This window comes from Amia ocellicauda, chromosome 17, assembly GCF_036373705.1.
Source record: "Amia ocellicauda isolate fAmiCal2 chromosome 17, fAmiCal2.hap1, whole genome shotgun sequence".
In the NCBI taxonomy this organism is placed as follows: domain Eukaryota; kingdom Metazoa; phylum Chordata; class Actinopteri; order Amiiformes; family Amiidae; genus Amia; species Amia ocellicauda.
The window spans coordinates 4,697,770-4,723,339 of record NC_089866.1 but is presented as its reverse complement, the minus strand read 5'-3'; the positions used below and the strand labels follow the sequence as shown (position 1 = coordinate 4,723,339).

General features: G+C 49.9%; 2 protein-coding genes across 2 annotated transcripts; one reads left to right on the top strand and one right to left on the bottom strand.

Moving 5' to 3' along the window:
- The first annotated feature begins 199 nt into the window (after nucleotides 1–199).
- Nucleotides 200–25,542, top strand: ift140 (intraflagellar transport 140 homolog (Chlamydomonas)). Its single transcript, XM_066690325.1, has 30 exons — nucleotides 200–341; nucleotides 1,126–1,293; nucleotides 1,460–1,681; nucleotides 1,973–2,094; nucleotides 2,449–2,591; nucleotides 2,850–3,025; nucleotides 3,219–3,310; nucleotides 3,439–3,545; nucleotides 3,713–3,861; nucleotides 4,004–4,207; nucleotides 4,605–4,677; nucleotides 5,053–5,144; nucleotides 5,332–5,459; nucleotides 5,595–5,712; nucleotides 5,846–5,967; nucleotides 6,222–6,357; nucleotides 6,583–6,714; nucleotides 7,319–7,506; nucleotides 19,437–19,614; nucleotides 19,899–20,089; nucleotides 20,266–20,361; nucleotides 20,925–21,057; nucleotides 21,310–21,453; nucleotides 21,703–21,831; nucleotides 21,914–22,096; nucleotides 22,827–23,033; nucleotides 23,110–23,322; nucleotides 23,446–23,612; nucleotides 23,812–23,953; nucleotides 24,433–25,542. Exons 2-30 carry the CDS (start codon nucleotides 1,147–1,149, stop codon nucleotides 24,628–24,630), a joined length of 4,332 nt encoding a protein of 1,443 aa, XP_066546422.1. The 5' UTR covers nucleotides 200–341; nucleotides 1,126–1,146; the 3' UTR covers nucleotides 24,631–25,542.
- tmem204 (transmembrane protein 204) lies at nucleotides 9,497–19,274 on the bottom strand. The gene is made up of 3 exons (XM_066690337.1): nucleotides 17,547–19,274; nucleotides 15,716–15,871; nucleotides 9,497–11,447 (listed from the first exon to the last, which is right to left on the bottom strand). The coding sequence occupies exons 1-3, from the start codon at nucleotides 17,824–17,826 to the stop codon at nucleotides 11,203–11,205; spliced, it is 681 nt and encodes a 226-aa protein (XP_066546434.1). The 5' UTR covers nucleotides 17,827–19,274; the 3' UTR covers nucleotides 9,497–11,202.
- Nucleotides 25,543–25,570: the final 28 nt, after the last annotated feature.

The window sequence follows — 25,570 nt, the reverse complement described above, 5'->3', positions numbered from 1 at the left end:
TTTAAATAAGAATACAAAAGCTTCCCAGTTACTGACACTGCATCCATTTACAAACATGCATTTTAATGTGCACTTGCCACACCGTGCAAAGCGATACAGAATGAACAAAACCATCGTATTAAATCAACTGTATTTGCTTTTGCACACTGGCCTTCGGGTGAACTCGCCAGTCTTCGGCTCTTTCCGGAGCGCCTCCCTCGAAAGCCGGGCGAGGGCGGCTGTGTTGTCGGGGAAACACGACGCGACGCTTTTCTCGTCCATCCGGAGCGGCTCTCCATCCCGGACCCCGAGGACCCCGAGGACACCGAGCTCCACGCCGCCGCACAGAAGCGACAGCACAGGTAAAACACCGGCATCTGTCGCAGCTGTATCGTATTCATGACTTAGACTAGTCTGCGCCCAGGCCGGCTTATACTGTGCAGGAGGCCTCCGAGCCCCGAGCTCGATTAGACTCCGAGCCCACCAAGAAGCACGTCGACTCGGTAAGGTGCAGTTTGGGAGTGACGCGTTTGCCAGTAATAAAACATTCCCTGTGCAAAAAGACTATGTCATGCATTTAAACAAGCAAACAAAATCCAGTTCATTTACTGTTTGACAACATGAATTAACCTGTTTGTTTAGTTAAACAAGAAACCCCTTATTGGCAGTTTTTTAAATCAGATTTGTATTTTGTAAACGTTGTTAAGTAGAGATACAAGCATTTTCTCCCTTTGCTAGACTACAGTCTATTGGGAAAGGATCAATATAAACTTGGAGTCCTAGTTGAGCAACCAATCATGTAACCAAATGAAACACAGGAGTCACAGAAATGCATTTTCAGTGCAAACTATTACTTTAGAAGACTATCGATTACTTTTTGAACTTTGACGTGCGTGCTTTGATGTTTGATGGTAAGATAGTAATTCTGCCAATTTCAATCACAATCTAGGTGTCATGCCCTTGTGTGAATACTCTTAAAATTGATACGAAGCTGCAAAATGTACCAATTTACACCAATGTTTCGTTCGGGGGGGGATATATTTGAAATACGCAAAACCAGAGTTACAGTTTGCACTATCATTTTAATAAGGAATGGTTGTCCTTCTCGCCAGGTGTCAAATATAGAAATGTCGTGTTGTTCCTCAGGCACACTCCAGCCCAGGGGACATGGCGGTGTATTTCGATCACCGTATTGAAGCTCCCGACTCAAACGGGGCGCCCTGTCAGATCGCCTGGCACTCGTCCCAGCCTGTGCTCGGGGTGGCCTCTCTCAGCCCCGCCGCTGGGGGCTCTGTTGATCTGTACCTCCAACAGGTGAGTCACGGGACACAAACCGCAGTCTTCTAAGTTGTGCATAAATATAACCCGAGCACATTTGTATCACTCAAGATCCCGGGGAACTTATTATTCCACTCCCTCGGTGCTTAATGTCCAGCCCAAGTGAATTGACCAGTATCCTGTCTGGTTTTGTGTCGCACAGGGGGAGCATGTTGGTAATTCGCACATTGAGCGCCCGTTCCAGCCCACGGTGCTGCGCTGGCATCCTGCTAAGCCCGTGCTGGCCGTGGGCTGGGAGACGGGGGAGGTGCTCTTACACACCCACCCGACTGGGGAGCAGACGACGCTGTCCTCTGCTCACAGCGCCTGCATCACCTTGCTGGAGTGGAGCAGCAATGGGAGCCGCTTGGTCACTGGGGACCAGGTATGAGCCGCAGAGACCAGCCCGACTGTTCTTCTTTGAGCTGCTGTACTCACCTGGGGGTCCAAGGGTACCAGGGGGGGTATCCAGTTACATTTCTCCCATTTATAAAAGTTTATCCTGACCCTTGTAAGGGAGGCAAGAACTGTTTATCCACACTGACCTTTTTAGGATGCAGTTTTGTATTGTTTCTGATTCATACGTGGGAGAGAACTCGTGCAATGACAGGACGTGCATGGCAGAGATTGGGCAGTGTGTCCCACTCACTGTCTGTGTGTGCCTGTGTCTGCACAGCTGGGGGTGCTGGCGGTGTGGAGGGCGGACGCTCGTGGCAGGCTGCAGGGGGCTCCGCTGGTGAAGCATGATTACGGCAAGCCATTGACCTGCTGCGTCTTCAGACCGGCACCTCCTGGAGAGTGAGTATCACCCGGCCTGGCAAACCTGCGCGCACATGGGCGGCAGAGGGGGTGTGGGTAGAATTGTAGAGAGAGGAGTCTGTGTTTCAAGCGTCTGGACCTGAAGGGAATAGCCGTTATTTACTGTATATTTGGAGAGGTTTTTCATTGTCGTGCATTTGTGGTATTTATTTATTTTAATTTTAGGTGCCGGAGTTAGGGGTACCCAGTCATAGGTCTAGTTACATCACATGGTGGGTATAAATATATAAATCAAATGGGATATTAAAGGGTAAATTTAGACATGTGCAAATCGCGGTCACCTGTTAACTTAAAGCTAAGGGTCTGAGTAAGGGCAGCCTGTGCCGTACGCAGGGATGTGGCACAGCTGGCTCGGGCAGCAGTGAGCGGAGACGAAAGCGCCCTGGACATGTTCGGTTGGAGGAAGGCTGGGAAGGGGACGTCCCTCAAGCTGGGACCCCAGGAAGGGCTGAGCTGCTTTGTCAGCACCGACGACGGTAAGACTCGCCCGCTCCTGGGCTCGTTTGTGCAAAGCCTTCCCTTAGTTGAATAGCCAACTCATATGTGGTGACCTGTCTCTTCGCCGGGCAGCATGTGTTTGTGCGTCCCTTTGTGTGTTTGCCCGTATATTGCGTGATTGTTGGATCGCCCCGCTTTCTGTAACGACAACACGTTCTAGGCTGGTGTGTGTGGACGCTGGGGCAGGAAGTGTGTGTGTCTTTGTGCGTTTCATCCGCACTCTCTGGGCTGTGCAGGCGGCGTGCACTGCCTGGACGAGAAGGGCAAGAGCAGCCAGGTTCTGAGTGCGGACGGCCCCGTGCAGAAGCTGCTGTACCTGGAGAGGCGAGACATGCTGGTAGTGATCACGGAGACGCTGCTGCTCTCCCAGTACAGCGTGGGGCCAGAGGGCGGCACCCAGGAGCTCATGAAGGTGCAGACGGCTGGATAACTCATTTACAATAGTGAAGTTTTATTTATTATAATCATATGTGTGTGTGTATATAAACAAAATAAAATGCCAATCCTAATTAGCTACAGAAGCTCTGACAGAGAGCAGTGGGGTGGTGGTGGAGTCTGGTGGGCTTTGCTGGTCGTGCCGTGAAAAGCCGTGTGTCTTTGTCCAGGTGAAGCTCAGTGGGAAGAGTGGGCACGGCGCCGACATGGACTGGGCCGGACAGGGGCTGCTGATCACGGCCACGGGGGAGGTCGTCATCAGGTGCGGTATTTACGTGGGCCTTTGTCTTGCATACCTCTGAAGGACTCGGCCCAATGCAGGAGTGAAGGTCATGGGTCATCTGGGACCCTGGACAGTGGAATATAACTGGTGCATGGTGTGTGTTTCAGACTCTGGGACCTGGAGCGAGATGATAACTACGTGCTGTCTCTGGATGTAAACCTGGGCTTTGAGTCGGGAGAGACGCTGAACTGTGTGTCGTACTGTGCTGCAAAAGGTGGGTTCATTTCCACACTCCTGGAGCTGAAAAGTGAACCATTGCTTTGTATGGGATGTTTAGGAATGACAGTAACGCTCCCTAAACCAAAGGACAGGGTGCCGTTCGTGGGTCTCTATTATTTCCGCTCTGATCTCTCAGAGTCTCTCTGATCGATGTGCCTTAAGGTATCCTGGCGGCGGGGACGGGCCGGGGCCGCATTGCCATGTGGCGGAAGGTGCATCTGACCAACCAGAGCGGGCAGAAGACGGACGGGAAGGGCCAATGGCATCTGCAGACTCCAACGGAGGTAGAGGGCAACGTCACCCAACTCCAGGTATGCCAAGGAGACCATCCCTCAGAAACTCATCCACGGTGACAGCTTGTGACGCGTCCTAGCAGTTTGAGAGACACGTACTCTGATTTGTGTGCTCGTGCTTTCAGTGGTGTCCTCTCTCTCTCCCCGTGTCTCTCTCCAGTGGGGCTCCGGTCTGAACCTGCTGGCCGCCAACGGCGTGAGCACTGTGCTGATCCTCTCGGAACACGTCATGTCCGCACACTTCAGCCAGCAGGTGGCAGCGGTGCAGCTCACACCCAACCAGCTGAGCCTGAGCTACTTCAGCACAGGGGCGCAGCACAGCCTGCGCACAGACATGCACGTCAAGGGCATCTGTGTCGCCAAGGTACGCCATGCTCAAGAACAGGGATCCCACCGCTGGTCCTGAAAGAGCCCCTACTGCTAATTGAACCCCTAATTGAAGTAATAATATCCTAAATCAGAGCCATTTAATTATTTTAAACAGTAGGGGTTTTATGTTAAGTATAACAATGTTTACAGAACTTATCTGATTAAGGTATTAACTTTTTATCAGTTACACAATTTAAAAAGTCAAATGTAAGCAAATTATTACTTCAATTAAGGTTCAATTAAGTAATTGAGAGCTCGGTTGGAACAAAAACCAGCAGTAGGGGCTGCTCCAGGACTGGGGTTGGCAACCATTGCTCTGAGGGTTATGCTTCATAAGCCAAACACTTGAATAGATAGTGTTGATCCATCCCTCATTTCTTCCCTCCCGTTAGGATACCGTGACAGTCTGGAACGGGAAGCAGGTGTCGGTATTTGAGCCGGCAGGCGGAGCTCTGTGCAGCGCAGGTGGGGTCTGGTCAGGTTAAGAGGATGTGAAATTGCCGGTTGTTAAGCATTATCACACCGTGTGTCCATTTCTGTAACCACGAGGCGCCTGGGGGATTCCCTCCAGAGCTCAGAGACGCCCGTTCCCCAGACAGGGGTCCATTAACAACACAATCATTAGTTTTCCAAAACACAGTTAAACTTGTCCTTTAGAGGGCCTTCATTTGTTAACCTGTATAATTACGTAAAATGTTGTTTTCGTCAGAACTCCACTAGAGGGCAGTGCCAGTTCAATCCGAGGAGAAACATTTCAGATGTCTTATAATCAACATCCTTTGCACTATTAGAAGCTGATTTGAACCTAGTCTTAATGTGATCCTTGTCCCGTCGTCCCAGGCTCCTTCCCTTGCGAGTCCCTGGTCCTCGCGATGCACGAGGAGAACATCTACACCGTTGAGCCCAACCGGGTGCAGGTCCGGACCCTGCAGGTCAGTCCTGCGCTCTTCTGTTGCCCCGCTGCCCCGGCGTCTGGCTGCAGGCAGCTGTATAGAAAGCTGAGCACTTTCCATTAATAATCTGGATTTCCCCAGTACACCACCTAGTCTCTGTGTCTTGAATAGTAAACGTACTCCAGATGCATGTCTCAGTGTCCCCCCCATGCCTCTCTCACGGCAGGGCACAGTGAAGCAGCTCCTGGCCTTCTCCGAGGTGGAGGGCACCCCTGCGCTCCTGAACGTCTGCAGGACCTTCCTGGCTGTGGGCACCGACACCATGCACGTGAAGGTCTTCGATCTGTCCCGCAGGTACGCTCCCTGACCGCTCCCCGAGTCGTCCTCGCTCATGGATTGGCGTGAGCAGTACGTTGTCCGTGTGTGTTGCGTGGGGGTCACCCTCTGAAGCAGATTTCCATTTCCACCGGGTCTGATTGTCTCCCACAGGGAAGCAAAGCCGCACTGCACCGCAAAGAACCTGGCTGAGCTCATCCCAGGCCTGGGGGCCCTGTCTTCGGTCAAGTGCAACGCCAATGGCAGCCAAGTCAGCGTGCTCGTCACCCGGGTGAGCGGGGGGTGCGGTGGGGGCTGCCGTGCTACCGGGGCACGGTAACCAAACTGTTCTTGGCCTCTCCGTGACATTGTTCAGTGTGTTTACTCATTGGTGCGTGTGGATTGTCCTCGTCCTGTGTCCCCAGGCCGACGGGAGCCCTGACTGCCGGGTTTACTTCTACGATGTGGAGATGGACATTCTCACCTACTTCGACTTCTCCACCGGCCGACCTCCTACCGGGAGCTTCCAAGCAGAGGAGCCAGAGAGGTGAGCGATTGTGTCAGAGGGGAATTAACTCTTCTTGGTTTGTTTGTGGTTTCAGTGCGTGTAACTGCTATAAGTATGGGCTAGAGAACCGACATCTGCAGCACTTTCGTAACCGTATGAAAATATATTTACACTTATATCAGTTTATGAACTTCCAATCTCATTTTAACACACATTTTTCAGTTACCAGACATGCTTATGTGGTTCCCATTCCTGGGATCCCTGCATTTGGTGAGAGTGGACTTCTCTTTCAGGGCCCATTCGGACAGCAGCGAGTTGTGCGGCCGCTGCCCGGTCACTCAGTTCTGGGACGAGAGCGAACCCCGACTGTTTGTGTGCGAGACGGAGGCGATGGACCCGGCCATGCTCAGCCCTGCCCGCGTGGAGCAGGTGGGGGGTTTGGTTTAGTTTGTTAGGGGCCATTGTTTGCTACACGTCTGTGCCCATGCATTATAGAGAAGTCTGGGAACAGAGCTGGTATTTTGTATCTAAAAATAGCCCCTACGTCTAAAAATAGATTAATTTAAATCAGGTGTGAGTTCCTCAGTAGGCCCAGAACATCAGTGTATTTGTCTGTATGGTCTCTAATGGCGGACCACCTCTCTCCCCCTGCAGGACGAAGTGCTGGTGGTGTCCTTCTTCACTACGCAGGAGCACGGGCTGCTGCTCCAGGACTCCTACCCGAGGCCGGCGGGCGTGCAGGGGCTGCTGGCTCTCGACGTGCCCTTTTACTACTTTACCTGCAAGGTAGGCCCAGAAGAATCCCACGACACTCGTTTATTGTCTCCCCCTCCGTGACCGACTGCTCCTGGGGGACCCTAGAACAGCCTTCTTCGCCAAGCGGCTTTCGTTTCCATCGCTTCTTTTCATCCGTTTGTTCCTGTCCTCTCTCCCGGGGCTCCTGTGAGTTTTATTTATTTGCTTCTTCTGTAAGAGCCATCTTCACAGCTCTCTCTCTATTTTGCTCTCCCACCCCGGGGCTCGTATTTCCAGCTGCTGTTTCGGAGGGGCTCTGTATTTCGGTCGGATGTGAGTATCTGTCTCTCCCTGTCACCTTCTGCTCCCCACGCTGCCCTGGCTTCTCCTTCTTAGTGTCTCCGGTGCCAGCCCCAATCTGCTCAATCTGTCAGTAGACTCTCTCTCTCTCTCTCTATCCCTCTTATATCTTGCTTTTTTTGTAGTGCCTCTTACAGTTTACTTGCCAACGCTGTCCTGTTACCCTCCTCTTAGATAGATATTATTAGCTGATTTAATTCGAGTTTTTGCAATTTTTTCCCCTATAAGTTATAGGTGTGGTGGCAAAAATGGAGTTTGAGCAGTGTGTCTATCAGTCTAAATCTCTCTCTCGCAGCCTGGGGAGAGCGAGGGCGCTCCGGCCCCGTCCTCTGCCCCTCAGATGGTGTCCCGGCGGGCGATGCGGGACTTCGTGGGCCTCGAAGACTGCGACAAGCCCACCCGGGACGCCATGCTGAACTTCAGCTTCTACCTGACCATCGGGGACATGGACGAGGCCTTCAAGTCCATCAAGCTCATCAAGAGGTAGGGGACACCCTGTCCCACCGCCGTCTCGGCTACGGAAATGTGCTGAAGCCGTCACAAACGTAGGAGCTTCTCTAGGAATGTGGAGGCTGTATCCCTATTTACGGGGTTCTGCTCCAGAGAGATGGGCAAGAGTTTTCATGATTTGGGTTGGGTTGGTTTCGTCTTTTTGGGTTGATTATATCAGCGGTGTGTACACCTGGATGCGCACAACCCACAGTGATACACAAGAGGTGACAAATGTTCGACTGTGAGTGGGTGTGAATGCCATGCCATCATTTCACAAGGTCAGCTGTCTGTAACACAAAGCATTGTGGGTATTACAGGTTCCAGGCAGGCTATTGGATGGAACATGTTGGGCCTAGCCTTGCGATTACCCTTGATGTTTATGGTCGTGTCAGTTTTATTCAGGCAGTTTGTTGGTTCTTATACGGAGAATTCTTCCTTGGCTATGGACCACATACATGTGCCTCCACCCAAAATATGTTTAATGTCGGCCAGTGGATGAAGCCAGGACGTGCAGGATGGCACGAGTCTCGGGCACCGTGTGGCACCGTGCCACGCAGCGCAGCCCTTTGGCATTCTCCTCCAGTGCCACTGTTTATTCATATACTTCTAGTCGTGGCAGAGACAATTTGGGGAAGCATTAAACCCTTTAATTGCTGTATTTAGTTCAAAGTCGAAGGAAGTGCACTGTGTTTTATTCTTAGCGAGGCCTTGACACGCCGTGCACAGTCTCTGTGGGTTTTCAGCATTGTTACTGCAGAATCGGTCCTGTTTTTAGACGCATTCCTGGAGGACATGCTTTGTCTCCGTTTGTTGTGAATGTCTTTCATTTCTGTCTGCTGGGCCTTCAAATAGAAATGAATGTAATCATGAGTGAATCCCACTAATGTGTTTTTGCTGTAATCTGAACACGCGCTTAGAGCAAAGCCTGTTACATCTCAGTGGTTTAAGTGAAAATATCTTGTTTTGAGAAACATATATAGGCTACATATGTTAGGGCAAACTTCGTTTAGTTAAATAAATCATGATTTATTTAACTAAAAGAAGGAATGCAATTTAGGTCTATAGTAGATATTTTGTAGGATTTCTGCCTAAATCCTTTTCCTCACATACTTTTGCCTGCATCTATGTTCTCCCTGATGTTCCCCGCGGGAGAATAAGGTTGCTTCCCATGTCCGTGTGCAAATGTTATTGTTAAAATAAAAAACACACACACAAAAATGCCATATCCGATTCGCCGGAAATCACAGAATGTTTAATAGCTTTGATGACAGCTTTATGAAAGTTCCTCATTGACAGCTATTTTTACAGTATTTTTGTGAACTGACAGTAGGGCATTGTGCACGATTCCCGTAACCCCCTGCACCCCCCCCCCCCGGGCTGACGCAGATCCTGTGAAGGGAATATAGGAGCTGCACAGCGGTCTAGTGCCAGAGTGATGGAAAACCGAGAGGAATTAATTCACTCTCGCATTGAAGGTCCTGGCAGCTCTGTGCATTCTGGGTAATGTGAGTTTGGCATAGCCTCTCATTAGTGCTGCCCTCCAGTTTGCACCAAAATGAGATTGTGACCAAATCTGATCTTCTGGTGTGATTTTATGTGTACATATTGCCCCTGTTTGAGGTTTATTTGTAGCTGTGTAAAAAAGGGCTAATATTAACATCCCCTTTGATATGGGCTGTGCTTCAGGGTGTAGTGAATGCATGTTTTATGTTAAAGAGAATGAAATTAATGTTGAATGGATAGGAAGAGAATGTTTTCCTTCCCCCCTAATGTAACTGCCTTTCCTTATACCGGAAAAGAGGGGAATCTTTATTTTTGGCCCATTAAAACATTAAAACACAGGCACATCCATACACTTTTTAAATAGGAAAGTGTACACCAGATGTCCAAGTACTGACTGGATCCCATATGAAGAGAACCTTGTAAGTATTGTATATCTGTCGTACAAAGGTTTAATGCACCAAATAATACACTATTAATCTTATAATTATAATTCTTTATTCCTTTTTAAGATAGGAAATTAACACATTCTGTTTGAACTCCTTTCAAAAGGGAATTCTGACAACATCATTAGCAAATGAATGTAATAGCAAATAATTAATACAACCAAATACAATTCAGCATATGTACCACTTCAAGCAAGGAGATGATCCAGAGAAATGAATCCTGACTGAGTGCATATAATTTATTGTTGCTTTACATTCGTGTCCCTTTGTCCTTTTCCGTAATGGCGCGTGTTGTCTGACAGTTTGGCCACGTGGATACAGTTATATATGTTTCAGATACAGTGGGTGTGGTTAGTTAATGGTATAGAGTTTCAGAACTTTGAGTTAAAATCCAGTTCTTGGTCAACTGGCGCACATGAACGTTTGTTGGTGGTTAGGTGCATTGGTTTATGGTTTGTAAGCTCTGTCTAATGAATAATGAAAATAGTTTTTTATTAAGATAGAATATGATAATGGGATGAGAATGAAAGACATCAAGATCCAGCTTGGCATCTTCTCACAATAGGTTACAGAGAGGTCAGCGAAGCGGTTCCTTGCAAACACCGCGGTGTCTGGTGTATCGGACCTCACTATACAGTTTGGTGATGACTTAAGGGGTCTATAACATAGCAAATAAAAACTCTCTTCAATCTAGTGAATGGACAGTTGCTGTAGGCCCTAGGAAACATTTGGGAAATTCATGTCATACGTATATTAAAGGAAGGGATTTTTAACTGCTATTTTTATATGTTCGGGGGGAAAGCTGCCAGTGTTTTTAATGGTAGGAAGAAATAATTTATGCCACTACAATGTTAATAAAATGCTTTGGAATAAAATTGTAAATCGTAAATCAAACTGAACCAAATGTTGCTCCTATAATGGTCATTAACAGCAGTTGCCCCTGTTCATTTCTCGCTGATTTGGCTCAGCCTCTGTCTATGAACTCTTTATCCAAAACTCAAAAACTGTTGCATCTGCTCATTTGCTTCCAGCCCTGTACGCAGTAAATGCACGTTATTAACTTAATAACATTAATAACTCACTGTTCTCTTGTGTCACCGAGTGTGAGAGTGAACACACAAATATTCTTTAACATCAGATTGCAGAGTTCATTGTTTTGTTTGATTGATGTACTAGTGATAGAGCCGTCTTTGTCAATTTAAATCTTCTAACCACATGAACTTGGAGTAAATCAGAGCTCTGCACATGTGTTTTAAGTATTTTATTTTTGTGTTTTACTGTTTATATATATAAATTTGTAAATTAAGCTGTAAAGGCAAAATGATCAGCTTTTGTGCTTTTCTGACACAGCTAGACTTGATTGTTCCATCTTCCACGGCCTGCGTTCTCGTATTTCGTCCCATCTTTGAGCAGTCACTCTAGGAGGTTCACCATGAAGCAGCAATGGGTTTTGGATCTCAGGTTTTTGAGATCTGGCGGGTGTGAGAACTGTTTGGATGAGTTCTAGAGTTTGTAGGACACCACGAACTGATGCAATTAGAAAAAAAGGGAACCGACACAAAGCAAAGCACGTTAGTCCAAAGTGTGAGGAGCAATAAAGCCTCCCCTCGTCTCCGTGAGTCAGCCAGGAGCGGTAGGGTTAGTGCCAGTGTCTCTGCCCCCACCCAACCCCATCTGCCCCTCCTGCAGTGTTCGCTCAGTCCCGTCTGGAGCCCCCCAGGGGGCAGAGGGGTGGCGGGGCTCAGCAGGGGGACTCCACGTAGTCGTTGTCGAGCCGCGGGCGGAAGGGGGCGGCGAGCGAGCGGCTGATGACGATGACGCGCGGGGTGAGGCAGTCGTCGCGCCGGTGCAGGATGTTCCAGATCAGCATGGCGGCCGCCAGCGTGGCCAGCAGACAGGCGCCGATATCCACGTAGCACGACCAGGACAGGTGTGTGTACGGCCCGATCCTATAGAACGTCACCAGGCCGATCACCAGCACGAAACCTGCGGGGAAATGGGACAGCCATAGGGGTCAAATACAGTCTCGTTCACAGCATTATTAATGTCACTGGCATTCAATTCAGTGTTTATTATTGTTTATGGAGGCAGGGGGGGTTTTCCACAAAATCAATTAAATAGCTGATTAATTCTGCAGACTTTAGGTATTACTTCAGTGTAAGCAATCGCTCACAGGAAGCAAATTGTCAAGAGGACGTTTATCGTTTTTTTTAAGTCCTTTGGAATTTATTTTTCCTTTATTATTATTATTTTTTAAACAGATAGACCAAAGCCTTTTCACAAAATATTCAGTTAAGGCATCCCAGCATACTTATAGTGCAGTAGGATTGAATGTAATTGATTCCTGCTCCTAACCCTGAGGTAATGTGGTGTGTTTCTTTACTCATTAAATCCACAGGAGCACAGGAACAAACAACGACTCAATATTTTGCCCCGTTTCCAGTAATAAGCACTGTGATGTAGTGGGAGGAGGAAATACTTTTCTCTTTGTTGTTTTTGCGCCACGGCTAGAGAAATGAACCCACACACGTAGGCCAGGGAAGGAATTTGGAGCTGCTTGTTTGAGGCTCGTGGTTCTGCTGTGAAATTCCTCGTGTCATGTGTAATTCCAAAGGGACAGCAGCCCATGGCCTTGAAAGGAGAAAAGCATTCGAATCCGAAGGGCTGCGTCCGCTGAATAATTGTCAGCAGTGGACGTGCGTGCCTGACGCTTGCTGGTGCGTTAGGCAGGTTTTACACAGATTCTCAGTGAGACTAAAAAACAGGAAAAGACCTGTCTAGTTAATGTAGAATTAAAAACGAACATGTTACTTTCTTTGCGAATATTTACTGTGGAGCTAGAGCTCACCAGATTCAATTAATATGGGCTCCCTGGAGGCAAAATCACTGTTGCCTCATTTAGAAAACAAACAAGAATTTGGTACGTGATCTTAGGATTGGAAACTAGGTTGGACTGGCCTGCAGCCACGGACCTGCCTGCGCCTGCCTTGTTTGAACTTGAAAGACGTGCTTTTCGTGTGTGCGCTGCCTGTGTTGATATCGGTGAGATCAGAGCGTCTGGGATAAGTCCTTGAGGAACATTGTTACAGGGACCTCCCAGGGAGCGGGGGGATTTTAGGAGAGCCCCCTGCCGAGAGCCTGTCTTTGGGACACCGTTACCATCGCTCACTGTCCGACAGCAGGAAATGGGACCGCGGCTTCCTCCAGTGGCTCAAAATAAACTGATTTATTTCAGCAAAGTCATTTCCCTTCACAGGCCCTCTGCCTGAACCTTGCAGGGAAGGGACGGTTAGTGGCACGAAATCCCAGCGAGCCGCGCCGTCTGGGAAAAGTGGTGTTCGGATGATCTGTGAATCAAATCTTCCAGGCCACCGTGAGAACTGACCAGAAACCAAAGAGTCTCAGACTGGCAGTGTGAAAGGTTTTGCGGTTGTTTTATTTTATTGTATATATTTGTTTATTCTGTTTTCGTTAGATTTGCCCTCAGCCTATTACTGGAAAACAATCGTATTAATTCGGTGTCGTCGTCTTTTCAAACGTTTTTTTTTCCTAATTGATTTTTATTTTTTGAAAGATGTAAGACATGGGGGATTAAGTTAGTAAGCAAAAATCCACCAGACACACTAAGTTTTCCGAGTGTTATCCTGAAACAATTAATTGAATGTTTAAAAAGAGTGAAACAATGGAATAACTTATTCCAAAACCTGAAATACACTCTGGTAAGCGGATACGACCGGATTAGGATATGATTCACTTGGTTTCCGAGAATCGTTCTGGGTGTGCGGTGGTTTTATTTAAAGGCCCGGCGTGTTTACACTGCGCTGACCCTCTGTTTCTAAGAAAAAGAAATCTGCCGGACTGTGGAAGGGCGGTGTGTGCGGCGGGCGATGTGAAACGCACTTTCTGGCACAGTGGGGACTTAAGAGGCTTCCTTCCTGCATTTCCTCCTTCCTCACTTCCTTCCTTCCCTCACGCCTCACTTGAGATGGGACACTGCTGTGGAAGTTGTCAGCCAGACAGCTGAGCCCCCCACCCCCCTTAAATCTGATCTGGGTACATTTTCTTGGGAATTTTTCAGTCAGCCGTGTTATTTCCGTGCTTCCAATATGCATTTACTTTGCTTAGCCTTTGGTTGTCTAAGACTGTTTTTATTACTTTATCATTCTTCTAAGTCTGCACCACGTTTTTATAATAATTTCCCCATGATAAACTAGAGCCTGCTAAGCTTTTTACTGAGTATCCCACCATAAACCTCTCAAAGGTCCATCTTTGCAACTAGCCACTGAACAAGCAGGTGCCGACCAATGCTAAACCACTGTTTGCTTAGCCGAGTCTGCTCAGGTCTGGCCTAAACCCAGTTCACACTGAGAAGTCTGTTTGGTTCAGACCCATTACCTGATGTGTTGACCTTAGACAAGAAGGGAATTTAAAAGCAAACTGCTGTTAAAGATCAGTCTATCTAATATCCACATCTGTTCCTTATTGTTTTATGTCAATATTATTACGCTGTTATACTACGTTTACATGTATTCCTTGCAGCTAATTATTTTGCATCGGTACATTATTATTATTTTTTGGCTCTTGTTAATTGAATGTGTTTTAGATCTCTGAAGGATGAGGCACAGTAGTCAAGATCACGGCCAGGCTTAGTGCCAGCCCTGCCAGCCACATTTCCTCTCTTAATTGAGCCTGCTGGTGTTTTGCTGATCTGAGGGATGTTTCTGTGGCATTCTTGTCATATCCACTGGGGTCTGACCTTAAACTACCAAGCTCTTTCATCCTGACAAATAAGACCAGCTTCAAGGCTGCGTACACAGGAGATGAAAAGGCTTCTTAATTACACAATCAAATATCCTGCTGACAAATCTATTAAGTCACTCTGACAAGCTGTGGAAATAGAAGATGAAAACTGTTGCATCCTAGAAATAAACTGTATATTTCCTTGGATTGCTTGGGATTAAACTAGCCAGAGAGCATGTCTCTTGAAAAGGCCATAGACTTACTAAGATTTACTGAAAAAAGTGTATATTCTGATGTGAATATTTATAAAATACTATACATCTTTCTATATGTTCACATCTTTGCTTAGAATTCCAGGATTGTTCACCCAATCTAGAGAATGAAAGATTACATCGTCTCCAAAAGTGATCTTGAATTAATTCTGTCAACTACGCTTTTTTTTAGATCAGTTTCTCTTTAGTTAGTTTTGAATGCTGACTGTTATCAGAGCAGCAGTACAATATAGCTGTAATTTTAGCAGTTCGGGAAACGAAAATAACCCCTTTCACGTCTAAAATCGTCTGGCTGCGTTGTCGGTGCGAACAGAGATGTTGTTGACAGTATAAGACTTGTTTTGCAGTTCTGTACCATTATTCTATAGAAAAACAGTTGAGAAGCTCTGATTGTTTTTCCTTTTTTGGCAAGAAGAGGATGTAGAATAAATGTTGCTGTATTGGTTCCAAATGAATCGCTTCAGGGGAGCAGGTTAGCAAACTTGCTCTAGCGATGCGTGCAAACGACATGCATGTCCTTATCCACTGTCATGAAGGGACACGTTTTCTGACCGTGTTCCTGGACTTTTTGTAAACAGAGGCATTAAAGACAGCGCTTATCTGGACAGCAGCTGTTCCCACCCCAGTGATCAGCGTGCTGAGAGTTTTCTAATGTAAAGCTCTCAGCTCCCCCCCCCCCCTGCTCTTCTGGTTTGCATAACAGGTAGTAACAGGCATTTCCTCGTCCTGAGCAGGGATATCCTGGCGCCCGACAGTCGCAGCCTGTGCACAAGCAACTCCGGCCCACCAGCCTGCACTTGGGCTAAAATTAGCCAGGCGCTCCGCAGTGCCACAATACCGGGGACTCGGAGGCAAACAACAAGCTCCACAGACTGAGCGTCACGTTTCCTCCCCGGGAGCGCTGGGGACGGGCAGCGCAGTGGCGAGGCTGGGGGAGAGAGAGGTAGTGTTGAGCCCGGTGTAACTTTCTAAGAAACCTCGCCCCGATTTGAGCTCTATTATTAATGCTGTAAGATCCCAAATTACATTCTGAGGCCTTTCTGAAACCCCGTGAGCGTGCCGTCTGGAGCGCAAGGCAATCACGGAGGTCTGAGAGATCTAGATCTGACCTGAAACCTGTACTTCAGACACGAGAGACTAGGAATAGATTGTGACCGGCAGCGTATCGAGGAGCTCGCTGTGTGTGCGTTGAGACGTGGGAGTCCGGGGGCAGGCGGCGGTGTTGGGGAGCGGGGTACTCACTGGCTAGCTGGAAGAGCGCGGCGATGGCCTCCTCCCACCACTGGGATTCCTGCGTGACGAAGGGCAGCTCCACCAGGCCCAGCAGGAAGATGAGCTGCCCGGCCGTCAGCGCCACCGTGGCCATCAGGTTGCAGGCGCGCATCATGTCAAACTGCACTGGGGGACAAACAGCAGGGCATCAGAGCCAGGCCACAGCCTTCCCTCAGAGCAGGCCCGTCTCCACGCAGGTTCTGTGGGTTTTCGCCACAAGTCTCCAAAACTGTCATTTTAACTTGGTTTTATGTTATCTTTATTTATTTATTGACTTCCTTCCTTATTCTTTATTCATCTCAGAAAATCAGCTGAGAACAAATCCTAATTTTTCCAGTCGGCCAATTAAAACGCCGTTGCTGTACTCAAATAATATGTGACAAACACTAACACTGGCCACAGTTCCACTTGACTTAATGAACATCAACAGTGTTAGTCTCTGTAGCCCCTTTCAGAGCAACCAGGTCCTGACCACGAAGCCCCAGTCAGACAGCAGCTGTGCACCAAGGCGCGAGCACAGCTGGAGTGGAGCGCGGTGGCCATTTTGGTTGTGGTAATTTAAGAAACAAGTGCTCAACATCACTAATTACTTACTGGCACAGATTCAGGTATTTATTGGAGACCACTGCACTGTGTCACTTCATAGCTGAGGCATACATTACAACCATAAATTATCCAGAATTAAAAACGTATTTAAAATTTAAAAACAAGATGACGAAATATCAAACCCTTGTAATATAGTCTCAATCCTGCATATCAGGTTAGCTGCTAAAGTCTGTCTCTTGTTCCTCAATATACAAATACATGGCCGTCCACACTGCCAGTCTGTGTGAAGGGAGACTGCCCGTGTGATGCCAACACCAGAGCGCAGTCAGTCATTGTGTGTGGAGGTGGCAGCTCTGTCATTTTATCACACTGGACATGTTTTTGGCATTAAATCCAGGATTACGAATCACTTATTACTAATAAAGACGAGGCATGAGTGACTGACTGCCTGGTCAGCCTGTAGTATAGACACCTGGGAAGCTGTTATAATTGATTCACCATCAAGACACAATACACACAACCAGTTATATTCAAGCTTTAAAATAAAACCAAAAAACTAGGTTTCAATCTTCCATGTTTTCAAAACTGACCACAAGACTTGAAACAGTTTGTTTATGTTTAAAAAGTTCTGGTGGAATCTTAGGGGTCAAAAACGGCATTTAGTTCATTCAAATGCCTCACACTAGGTGTTAGTTCGCAGTATTTGTAACATATATTTCTATGCACAATAAGCCCTGGCAAGTCTATATTCTTGTAGCTGCAGATTTCTCAGTGTTGCAGTTCATCTAGAGTGGCTGGCGTAATGCTGTTGTAATGGAGACCTGGTCCTCGGCTGAGAGACAGTTGTTTGGATTTTGCAGACAGATGTTTATCTGGGGTTCACAGAGGATTTCACTATGACTAGATTATTTTTGCTTCTCCAGCCTCCACCCCAGCCTCTTCATTGTATATGTCACCTCTGCATCTCTAAAGTCCTGTATTGGATATTAATTATGTGCATCTTCCCAAAGAGATGCTTTGAGGCATGTTTCAGATTTCTTTTTTTTTTTTTTTTTTTTTCATTCAATTTGAATTATTTTGGACTCGGGGCCATTTCAGTATCGCTATTAATCTCACTATCTTTAAACTAATAGGGCTTAAATGTTTTTGGAGTGGGAGGCCAAAACAATTGACATTAACTACTTTTGGAAGAGCTCTGAGCAAAAGCAAAGACACAGACTGCGGCCCCCTCCCCCCGTCCCTCCCCCTCACTCACACTTGACAGTGCTGCGGGACTCCTGGAAACCAGAGTACTCCGACCCCCAGCTCAGGGACTGGCACTGGCGCTCCCCCTCCTGGCTCTGCCGCCCGCCGCCCGCCGCCACCTCCCGGCCGCGCTCCGCCACCGGGCACAGCCGCCACAGACCCACACTGCGCTTGCGGCCGTCCTCCAGTGTCTGGAACACCCAGCTGGGCGTGAAGGCCGCCACGTTGTTGAGGATCAGGGACAGCAGGGCCACCGCCACCGCCGCCGCCACCAGCCTCTGCACGGCCATGCACCCTCCCTCCCCCCTGCTCCTCCACTCCCCGGCAGGACAGTCTCTCTCTGCTGCCTCCTCCCCCTCCACTGCTGAGCGAGCCCCGGCGATCAGTTGTGGGGCATCCGCCGCAGAAAATCACAATTAAAAACGGGGGGCAGAAGAAAGAATGAAAACTGCTTTAAAATCTCAGCTAGAGAACATCTCCGTTCATTCTCATCCAGTCAGTGTGAGACAGTCCGGAGCATTTACCCCTCCTCCTCAGACTTGGGCACCGCAGGCAGACGTGGGTTTATCCAGCAGGCAGTCAGGTCCATTCCTCTGGCTTCCCTACTGCTGCCGCTGCTGCTGCAACTTTCTCTCCGTCTCTTTTCCTATCTGTCTCTTTTTGTTCTCCGTGCTGTTTTTCCTCGGAGCTCCGAGGGCTGCTGGAGGCAAACTGCAGAGGCGGTTGCCTCTTTTAAAAAAAGAAAAAGAAAATCCGCTTCTCCACGGGGGTGGAGGGATGGAAGAAAAGAAACTAGATCCTCTGCTTGTGCAGCAAAGGGGTTGCCGCCGAGCCCCACAGCTGTAAATTACTCTCCCGGTCTGAGGAACGCCGCGCCCCCTTGGTCCCCTGTCTGGCAGTGCGGTGCAGCTGAGCTCCAGATGTGAAAGGCAATCTTGGTGTCTGTGACCCGGGCAGGCAGCAGTGAATCGGGCTGTGTGCGTGCTCTGCACTGAGCAGGGGAGGACGGAGCTGCCGAGTGTTGTGGCGAGACTCGGGGCGTGCTCTCTCTCTCTCCCGCTCCCTCGCTGCGACAAACACTCTGCCCCGGCCGCCAAACAGCAACAGGATGCGTTTCCTGAGAGGAAAAGGACTGGGGTGACAGATTTCAGACCCCCCCTCCCTCACTTCCCCGCTGTCTCCAGCAGCTTCACCCCGTCTCTAGTCCGACCGACCTGTACACCAGAACAACAGTGTGAATCTAACGTGTGATATGTGTTTAAATATACCTAAATGGCAGTGGAGAGGTGGGCGTCCGTGGTCCTGGACTCCCAGTGCCGCCGTGCAGAGAGGCCGGGCTGAGAGAGCTCACAGCCTGCCGCTTCCCGCCGGTCGCAGGGCCCCTAAAGATTTGGGGAATTTCCTGTTGCTTGACTTTAATAAACAGCGCACATCTGTATCTGGTAGAGCGGGGAGGGTGAGGGGCTGCGACTCGAAATGAAGAACAGATGGGTGTGGAATCCGCAGTGGTGGCGAGGAGGCTCTGGGAGAACGTGGTTTAGGGGAGGTCAGCCGTTGCATTCCTGTGTCAGCTCCCACGCTCCCTCGCACCCCACTTTCTTCCAGGAATGGCAAACTAATACACACAGATAGGCAGCAGATATAGGCAAAGCAAGTGATGCAAAAAGCAAAGAAACACAGCCCTACGGTTTATTTCAGTGCGAGTTCATGGTGCCACAAGGAGAGGATATAGCCCTGAAATACTTGGCTGTTCTAGTGTCCTTGCTTATTTGTAAATCCACATTCATACAGTACAATTAACTAAGGTGGTGATAATTGATTACACACAATCTAAACCAAAAGCCATGGCCAGCCAGTGGTAGCAGAGTGTCAGCTGACCTCCTGTCCTGTGTCTCTACAGCGAGGCGGTGTGGGAGAACATGGCGCGCATGTGCGTGAAGACCCGGCGGCTGGACGTGGCGCGGGTGTGCCTGGGCAACATGGGGCACGCGCGGGGGGCACGGGCACTGCGGGAGGCCGAGGCCGAGCCAGAGCTGGACGCCAGGGTGGCCGTGCTCGCCACACAGCTCGGCATGCTGGTAGGACATTCTCCCGCCCGTTTGAAGAGGAGCGTGACTGTCCTCCTTCCTCTGTGTGTCTGTAACCATCTCCCTCTGTTTGCCAGTCAGAGCTGGAGGAAGGTCTCCAATCTCATACCGTAAGAGAGGGCGTGAAAGCAGATCAAAGTGGATTCACCAAATATAGTTTATCACAGTTTATTTGTAGTAGGAACAATATGCAAATGAAGAGATCAAATCGTCCATGTGGGGGTTTGTTTAATGGTGTGCTCCGCTCCCTCCCTCCCTTCCTTCCCTTTGTTCAGGAGGACGCAGAGCGGCTGTACCGGAGCTGCCGGCGCTTTGACCTCCTCAACAAATTCTACCAGGCCTCGGGCCAGTGGCAGCATGCCGTGGAGACGGCCGAGACCCACGACCGGGTCCACCTGCGGGCCACCTACTACAGCTACGCCAAGCACCTGGAGGCCATCCGAGAGCACGGCCTGGCGCTTGAACAGTAGGTCGAGTCTCGTCAGTACATTTTCATTTAGCTTCCATCTCTGGGGATGCTATATTAACCCCTTCCACTGTCATGAACTTTGACCCCCTTCAAGCTCTGCCTGTAACGCATCATGGTTTCCTGAGCTATGGGGGCCACAGTCACAGGGCGTGTCTCGCTGCATGTTTCCACAGCTATGAGAAGTCGGACACCTACAGGTTTGAGGTTCCCAGGATGCTGCTGGAGGACCCGAGAGCCCTGGAGGACTACGTGAAGAAAATGAATGACAAGTGGGTACATGGCACTGAGAGGGGGTGCTTTAACTGAAATCTCAAAGACTTCCATGGTCGTGAATTTTTATCATAAATCAATCCATACCCTTTATATTATTGTTCAGCACTAACGAGAGGTGGACTAACAGCAGTCTTTGCCGATCTCCTCATCTCTACAGCACCGTTTTAATGTGCCACCATAACACGATATCCTCCACCAGGAACCTGTGAAAAACACAACCGCGCACAAAATAAAAGTTAAAAACCATCATTTTCCGATTACCGGTGAGCCCTGGAAGCAGCACAAAAGTGTAAGAAGACCAGGTCCTCTGACTCCCTCAGCCTGGTTCGTGTTAACGGCTAACCGACTGGAGCCAAGACTAACAAACCCCCCCAGGGCAGTGCGTAACTTTTAAATATAGCTTATTTGACTTTCAATTCCCGTGCAAATGGAGCAGAACGAGGCGAAGTCGTCTACTTACAGTGAAAACCCCTCGGAGGGGAAAGTAATTACACTCTCGCTCGCCTCATGCTGTAATCGAAACCTTGTGCCGTGTGTGACGGTGTGTGTCCGTCTGCAGGAGCCTGTACAAGTGGTGGGCCCAGTACATGGAGAGCCAGTCCGATATGGCGACCGCCCTGCAGTACTACGGCTACGCCCAGGACTATCTTTCACTGGTGCGGGTCCACTGCTACCTGGGAAACGTCCAGAAGGTAAAACACCCCCCCGTTATCCTGTGAGGCTTGAGTCGAGTCAGGAAGCTATTTAATTAGGTTTTTCTTTAAAACAAACCGTGTCATTGTATTTCAAATATTGCCACCATTTAAGATTATTTTTTATAATTATGATTAAACAGGTTTCAGTGTTTTAGCCTTCAGTAGAAGCAGCACTGATCCAGGGTTGCCGAGAGCTGGGGAGGGTGGCTTTGGCTCTAAGGTTGTGTTTGGGTCGCTCTCTGGTTCCAGGCGGCGGAGATCGCGAATGAGACGGGGAACCGCGCTGCTTCCTACCACCTGGCCCGGCAGTACGAGAGCCAGGAGGAGATCAAGCAGTCGGTGCACTTCTACACGCGCGCGCAGGCCTACAACAACGCCATCCGCCTGTGCAAGGTACGTACGGGGCCCCGGGGAGACGGGAAACACCGCCGACCACGGAGACCCCCACTCGACGGGTTTCCATCCTCGCTGTGCTGCTGTGTTGATTCAGTGCTAGTACATTCTGTTAAAAGTGGAGGAAGACCTACAGTTTATCAGCCTTGGTTGTATCAGCGGGGGACTCTGGCGGGATCGCGGCCCCCGTGTGTGGCTCCTGTGCAGTGCAGGCTCGGCCATCTGTCGCAGTAACCGCTGTCCCCGCAGGAGAACGGGCTGGACGACCAGCTGATGAACCTGGCTCTGCTCAGCAACCCCGAGGACATGATGGAGGCGGCCTGCTACTACGAGGAGAAGGGCGCTCACATGGATCGCGCGGTCATGCTGTACCACAAGGTACCAGCGTCTCACAGACACGCACATGCACACGCACACAGACACAGAGACACACCCACACACACTCTCGCTGTGTCGGCAGGCCGGGCACTTCTCCAAGGCCCTGGAGCTGGCCTTCTCCACGCAGCAGTTCGCAGCCCTGCAGCTGATCGCGGAGGACCTGGACGAGACCTCGGACCCGGCGCTGCTCGCCCGCTGCTCCGACTTCTTCATCACGCACGCCCAGTACCAGAAGGCCGTGGAGCTGCTGGTGGCGGCCAAGAAGGTCAGTCAGTCCGCCCTGCCGGCCTCCACACCCGTGTAGACTTACCTCCCTGCTGTTGTTTTTGTTTTTAAACGGAGATTGGATGGAAGGGTTTAAGAGTAACCAAATGTGAGCAAATGCGTCTGATTGAGTCTTGTTTAGTGTCGATCGTCTGATCGCCTGCCGTTCGTTTGGATTAAATCTGGAGTTTCTCAAATGAGATGATAAGCCGCTTTGAAAACTGGCTGAAAAGTCCCCGAGAGGAAGGCGTGCCGGCTGAGATTAGAGGACTAATAATAGACATTCCACCCACCTACTGCCAGAAAACAGCCATTAATCTGTGCACTCCTCTGTGGATTTATTTTCCTTTCGTTTCTTTTTATTTTTCCTTTTCCTTTTTCTTCTTTCCAAACCAAACTGCTAAAAAGTTCAGGGTAACGTTTTTTCATTTAATAGATGCTCTGGAGTAGCTGTGAAGATGCACGTCCTACATTCACGTGTGTTTTTTTACAAATGCTTTGTTCTCCATGATTTTCCCACTTTCAGAATATGCAGCTCTGGAAAAAATGAAGAGACCCCTTAACATTGATTTCTGAACTTGGAGTGAGCTCTTGATTTTTTCCAGAGCTGTATATGAAAAACGAAAGACTTCTTCATTCTGATGAGTTCGTGCTCTCCTGCGTTTACTTCCTGCCGTGCGTGTGCATGTGCCTGTCCAGTGACGCGGTCCTGCCCCATCTCTCTGTCTCAGTACCACGAGGCCCTGCAGCTGTGCCTGGACCAAAGCCTGACCATCACCGAGGAGCTGGCAGAGAGCATGACGGTGTGCCGTGGCTCCAGGGAGCTGCCCGAGGACGCCCGGCGCGAGCTGCTGGAGAGGATCGCCGACTGCTGCATGCGGCAGGGCAACTACCACCTGGCCACCAAGAAGTACACGCAGGCCGGCAACAAGATCAAGGTCAGCCTCCCCGAGCATCTCCTCCACCGCGTGCAGCCGAGCGCTCGGGTGGCGACTGACCCTCTGTTCTCCGCAGGCGATGAGGGCGCTCCTCAAGTCCGGGGACACGGAGAAGATCGTGTTCTTCGCCGGGGTCTCCCGCCAGAAGGAGATCTACATCATGGCCGCCAATTACCTGCAGTCGCTGGACTGGCGCCAGGACCCTGACATCATGAAGAACATCATCAGCTATTACACCAAGGGCCGGGCACTGGACCTGCTGGCGGGCTTTTACGAAGCCTGCGCTCAGGTGGGTCCCTGAGCGACGTTGACCGCGACGTCGCGTACGCTACATCAGACATCGTGTGTGGCTGGGGAGGTCGAGATTCCTCTCCTCTTACGATATGCAGTGACTCGTAACACGTGTCCGCAGGTGGAGATCGACGAGTACCAGAACTACGAGAAAGCGCTGGGCGCTCTGACGGAGGCCTACAAGTGCCTGGCCAAGGCCAAGGTCCGCAGCACGGAGGAGCAGGAGGTCCGGTTGGCGGAGCTGCAGCACAAGCTCACCCTGGTGAAGAAATTCGTGCAGGCGCGCAGGTACCCCCCACCCCGTCCGGCAGCCGTCCTACCCATTCCCACTGCACGTGCACGGCCGAGTCTCCCCTCTCCTAGACTGTGTGTGTTTCGGCGTGGTTGTAGCAGGCAGGGACCTTCCTCCAGAGTGTCTGTGCACGCTGGGAGACGCAGGACGAGACGAGCGCGTTCCCTGCCTCACTGTGTGTGTGTGTCTCGGCAGGCTGTACAAGGAGGATCCTGGGGAGGCGGTGCGGCTGTGCGAGACCCTGCTGGAGGACCCGGACCTGGACCCGGCCGTGCGCATCGGAGACGCCTATGGCTTCCTGGTGGAGCACCACTGCCAGCAGGGCAGCTTCCAGGTGGTGAGTGTCCATCTGCCCACGCCTGCTAGGAGACTACTTCAGCACCTACTGGACACTAAACGAGCACGATGGGTGGAACTGCCTCCTCTCATTTGTAAACTTTCTTTTGTTCTTACTGAGATGGAGGCAAGCGACCTGCAGAAATTTGTCTACAGGAGCAAGATGCCAGTGCAGTTTGCTTGTTTTCTTCTGAGAATTGAAATATAAGCCATATTCTGAAAGGCTCTGGTGTGTGGCACTGTTGTGTGATGTGGTTTCATTGCTCAGACTACAGTTGTGAAATAATGGGAACTACCCGAGTGCAGTGTTTTGCAAGAAGGTTGGCTTAGTTTGGGTTTCTATGTTCAGGAAAGGACACAGTGTTCTGTATATATATATATTTATAACCAGAACCCTTGTTAGTCACCGTGAGTAAATACATCACCCAGACCTGCTCCAGCACTGACTCACTGCAGTCCTTCCTGTCCTCTGGTCCCCAGGCCCACCGAAAGCTGGAGGAGATGCAGAAGCGGCTGCCCTCTGTCAACGTCAGCTACTACATCAGCCAGCGCAGCCTGGAGGCCCTGAGCCATGCGGTGGGGCTGCCCCTGGGCCGGCCGGGCCGGCGAGACAGCGGGGGAGAGGAGGAGGAGGAGGTGGAGGAAGAGGAGGTCCTGGGGTCGCAGCACGGGGACTGAGCCAGGCCGACGCTGGGGACCAGAGAGCGGCGGGGGCCCCGGACAGCACCGGAGCAGGGACACGCTCCTGGACCGAGAGGTATTACATCACCGTGGCTGCTGCTGGACTTCCACAGACATGCTGTGGTGGAGCAGGTCTCGGAGGGACTCCCTTCAAATGCAAGCTACTCTCACAGCGCGGCGGCCGTCCTCAGGAGACTGCACAAACACCGGGCATGAAGCAGAGCTTTCCATCTTCCCAAGTCCCCACACAACTCAGGAGTGCTGCTCTGGGTCCCCTGCCTCTCTTCTGTCCCCCAATTTTTCAGTTTATAGCTGAAACCCCTCATAGACACATCTCCAATTAAACAATCGAGAGTAAAGGAGCCCAGCGTAGTTCATCTATACTTGGAGATGCTGTAGAACCCCGTCTTGTTTTTCGTAAAGGGAAAGCCCCAGCTTTAACCTCCTGTCCCAGAAGACTAGAGCATCGTGCCAATCCGGTCGAGTCATTGCCTTAAAGGGAAAGATCTTCTCACACACCATCCTGCCGCTCCCTCAGGGCATCTATTCCCACCGACCCGTTCCTGCCTCTCCTGAACTCAGTGCTGAAAGGAGGGACTCGGGTTCGGGACTCGGGGTGCGGCACTCGGGGAGTGCGGTTCGGGCAGCAGATCTCAGGGAAATCGAACCAATCGCACTGTTTCTGCCGGGGTTGGGGGGGGCGAACGCTGTAGACACTATTTTAACACTTTATACGGAAAAGAGCACGTTTTTAACGGCCATTTCTTCTGAGATTCACGTGCTCTCGCTGTTCTCTCGCAATGCTTTGTAAACCATGACATGTAGAAGAAAAAGTACTTTTTTGTACAGTATATTATAGAAAGAAATTATGTAAATGTTTTTTCCAATAAAAGTTTTTTTTTTTCTTAATGTGCTGTTTTTTCTTTTAACTAGATAC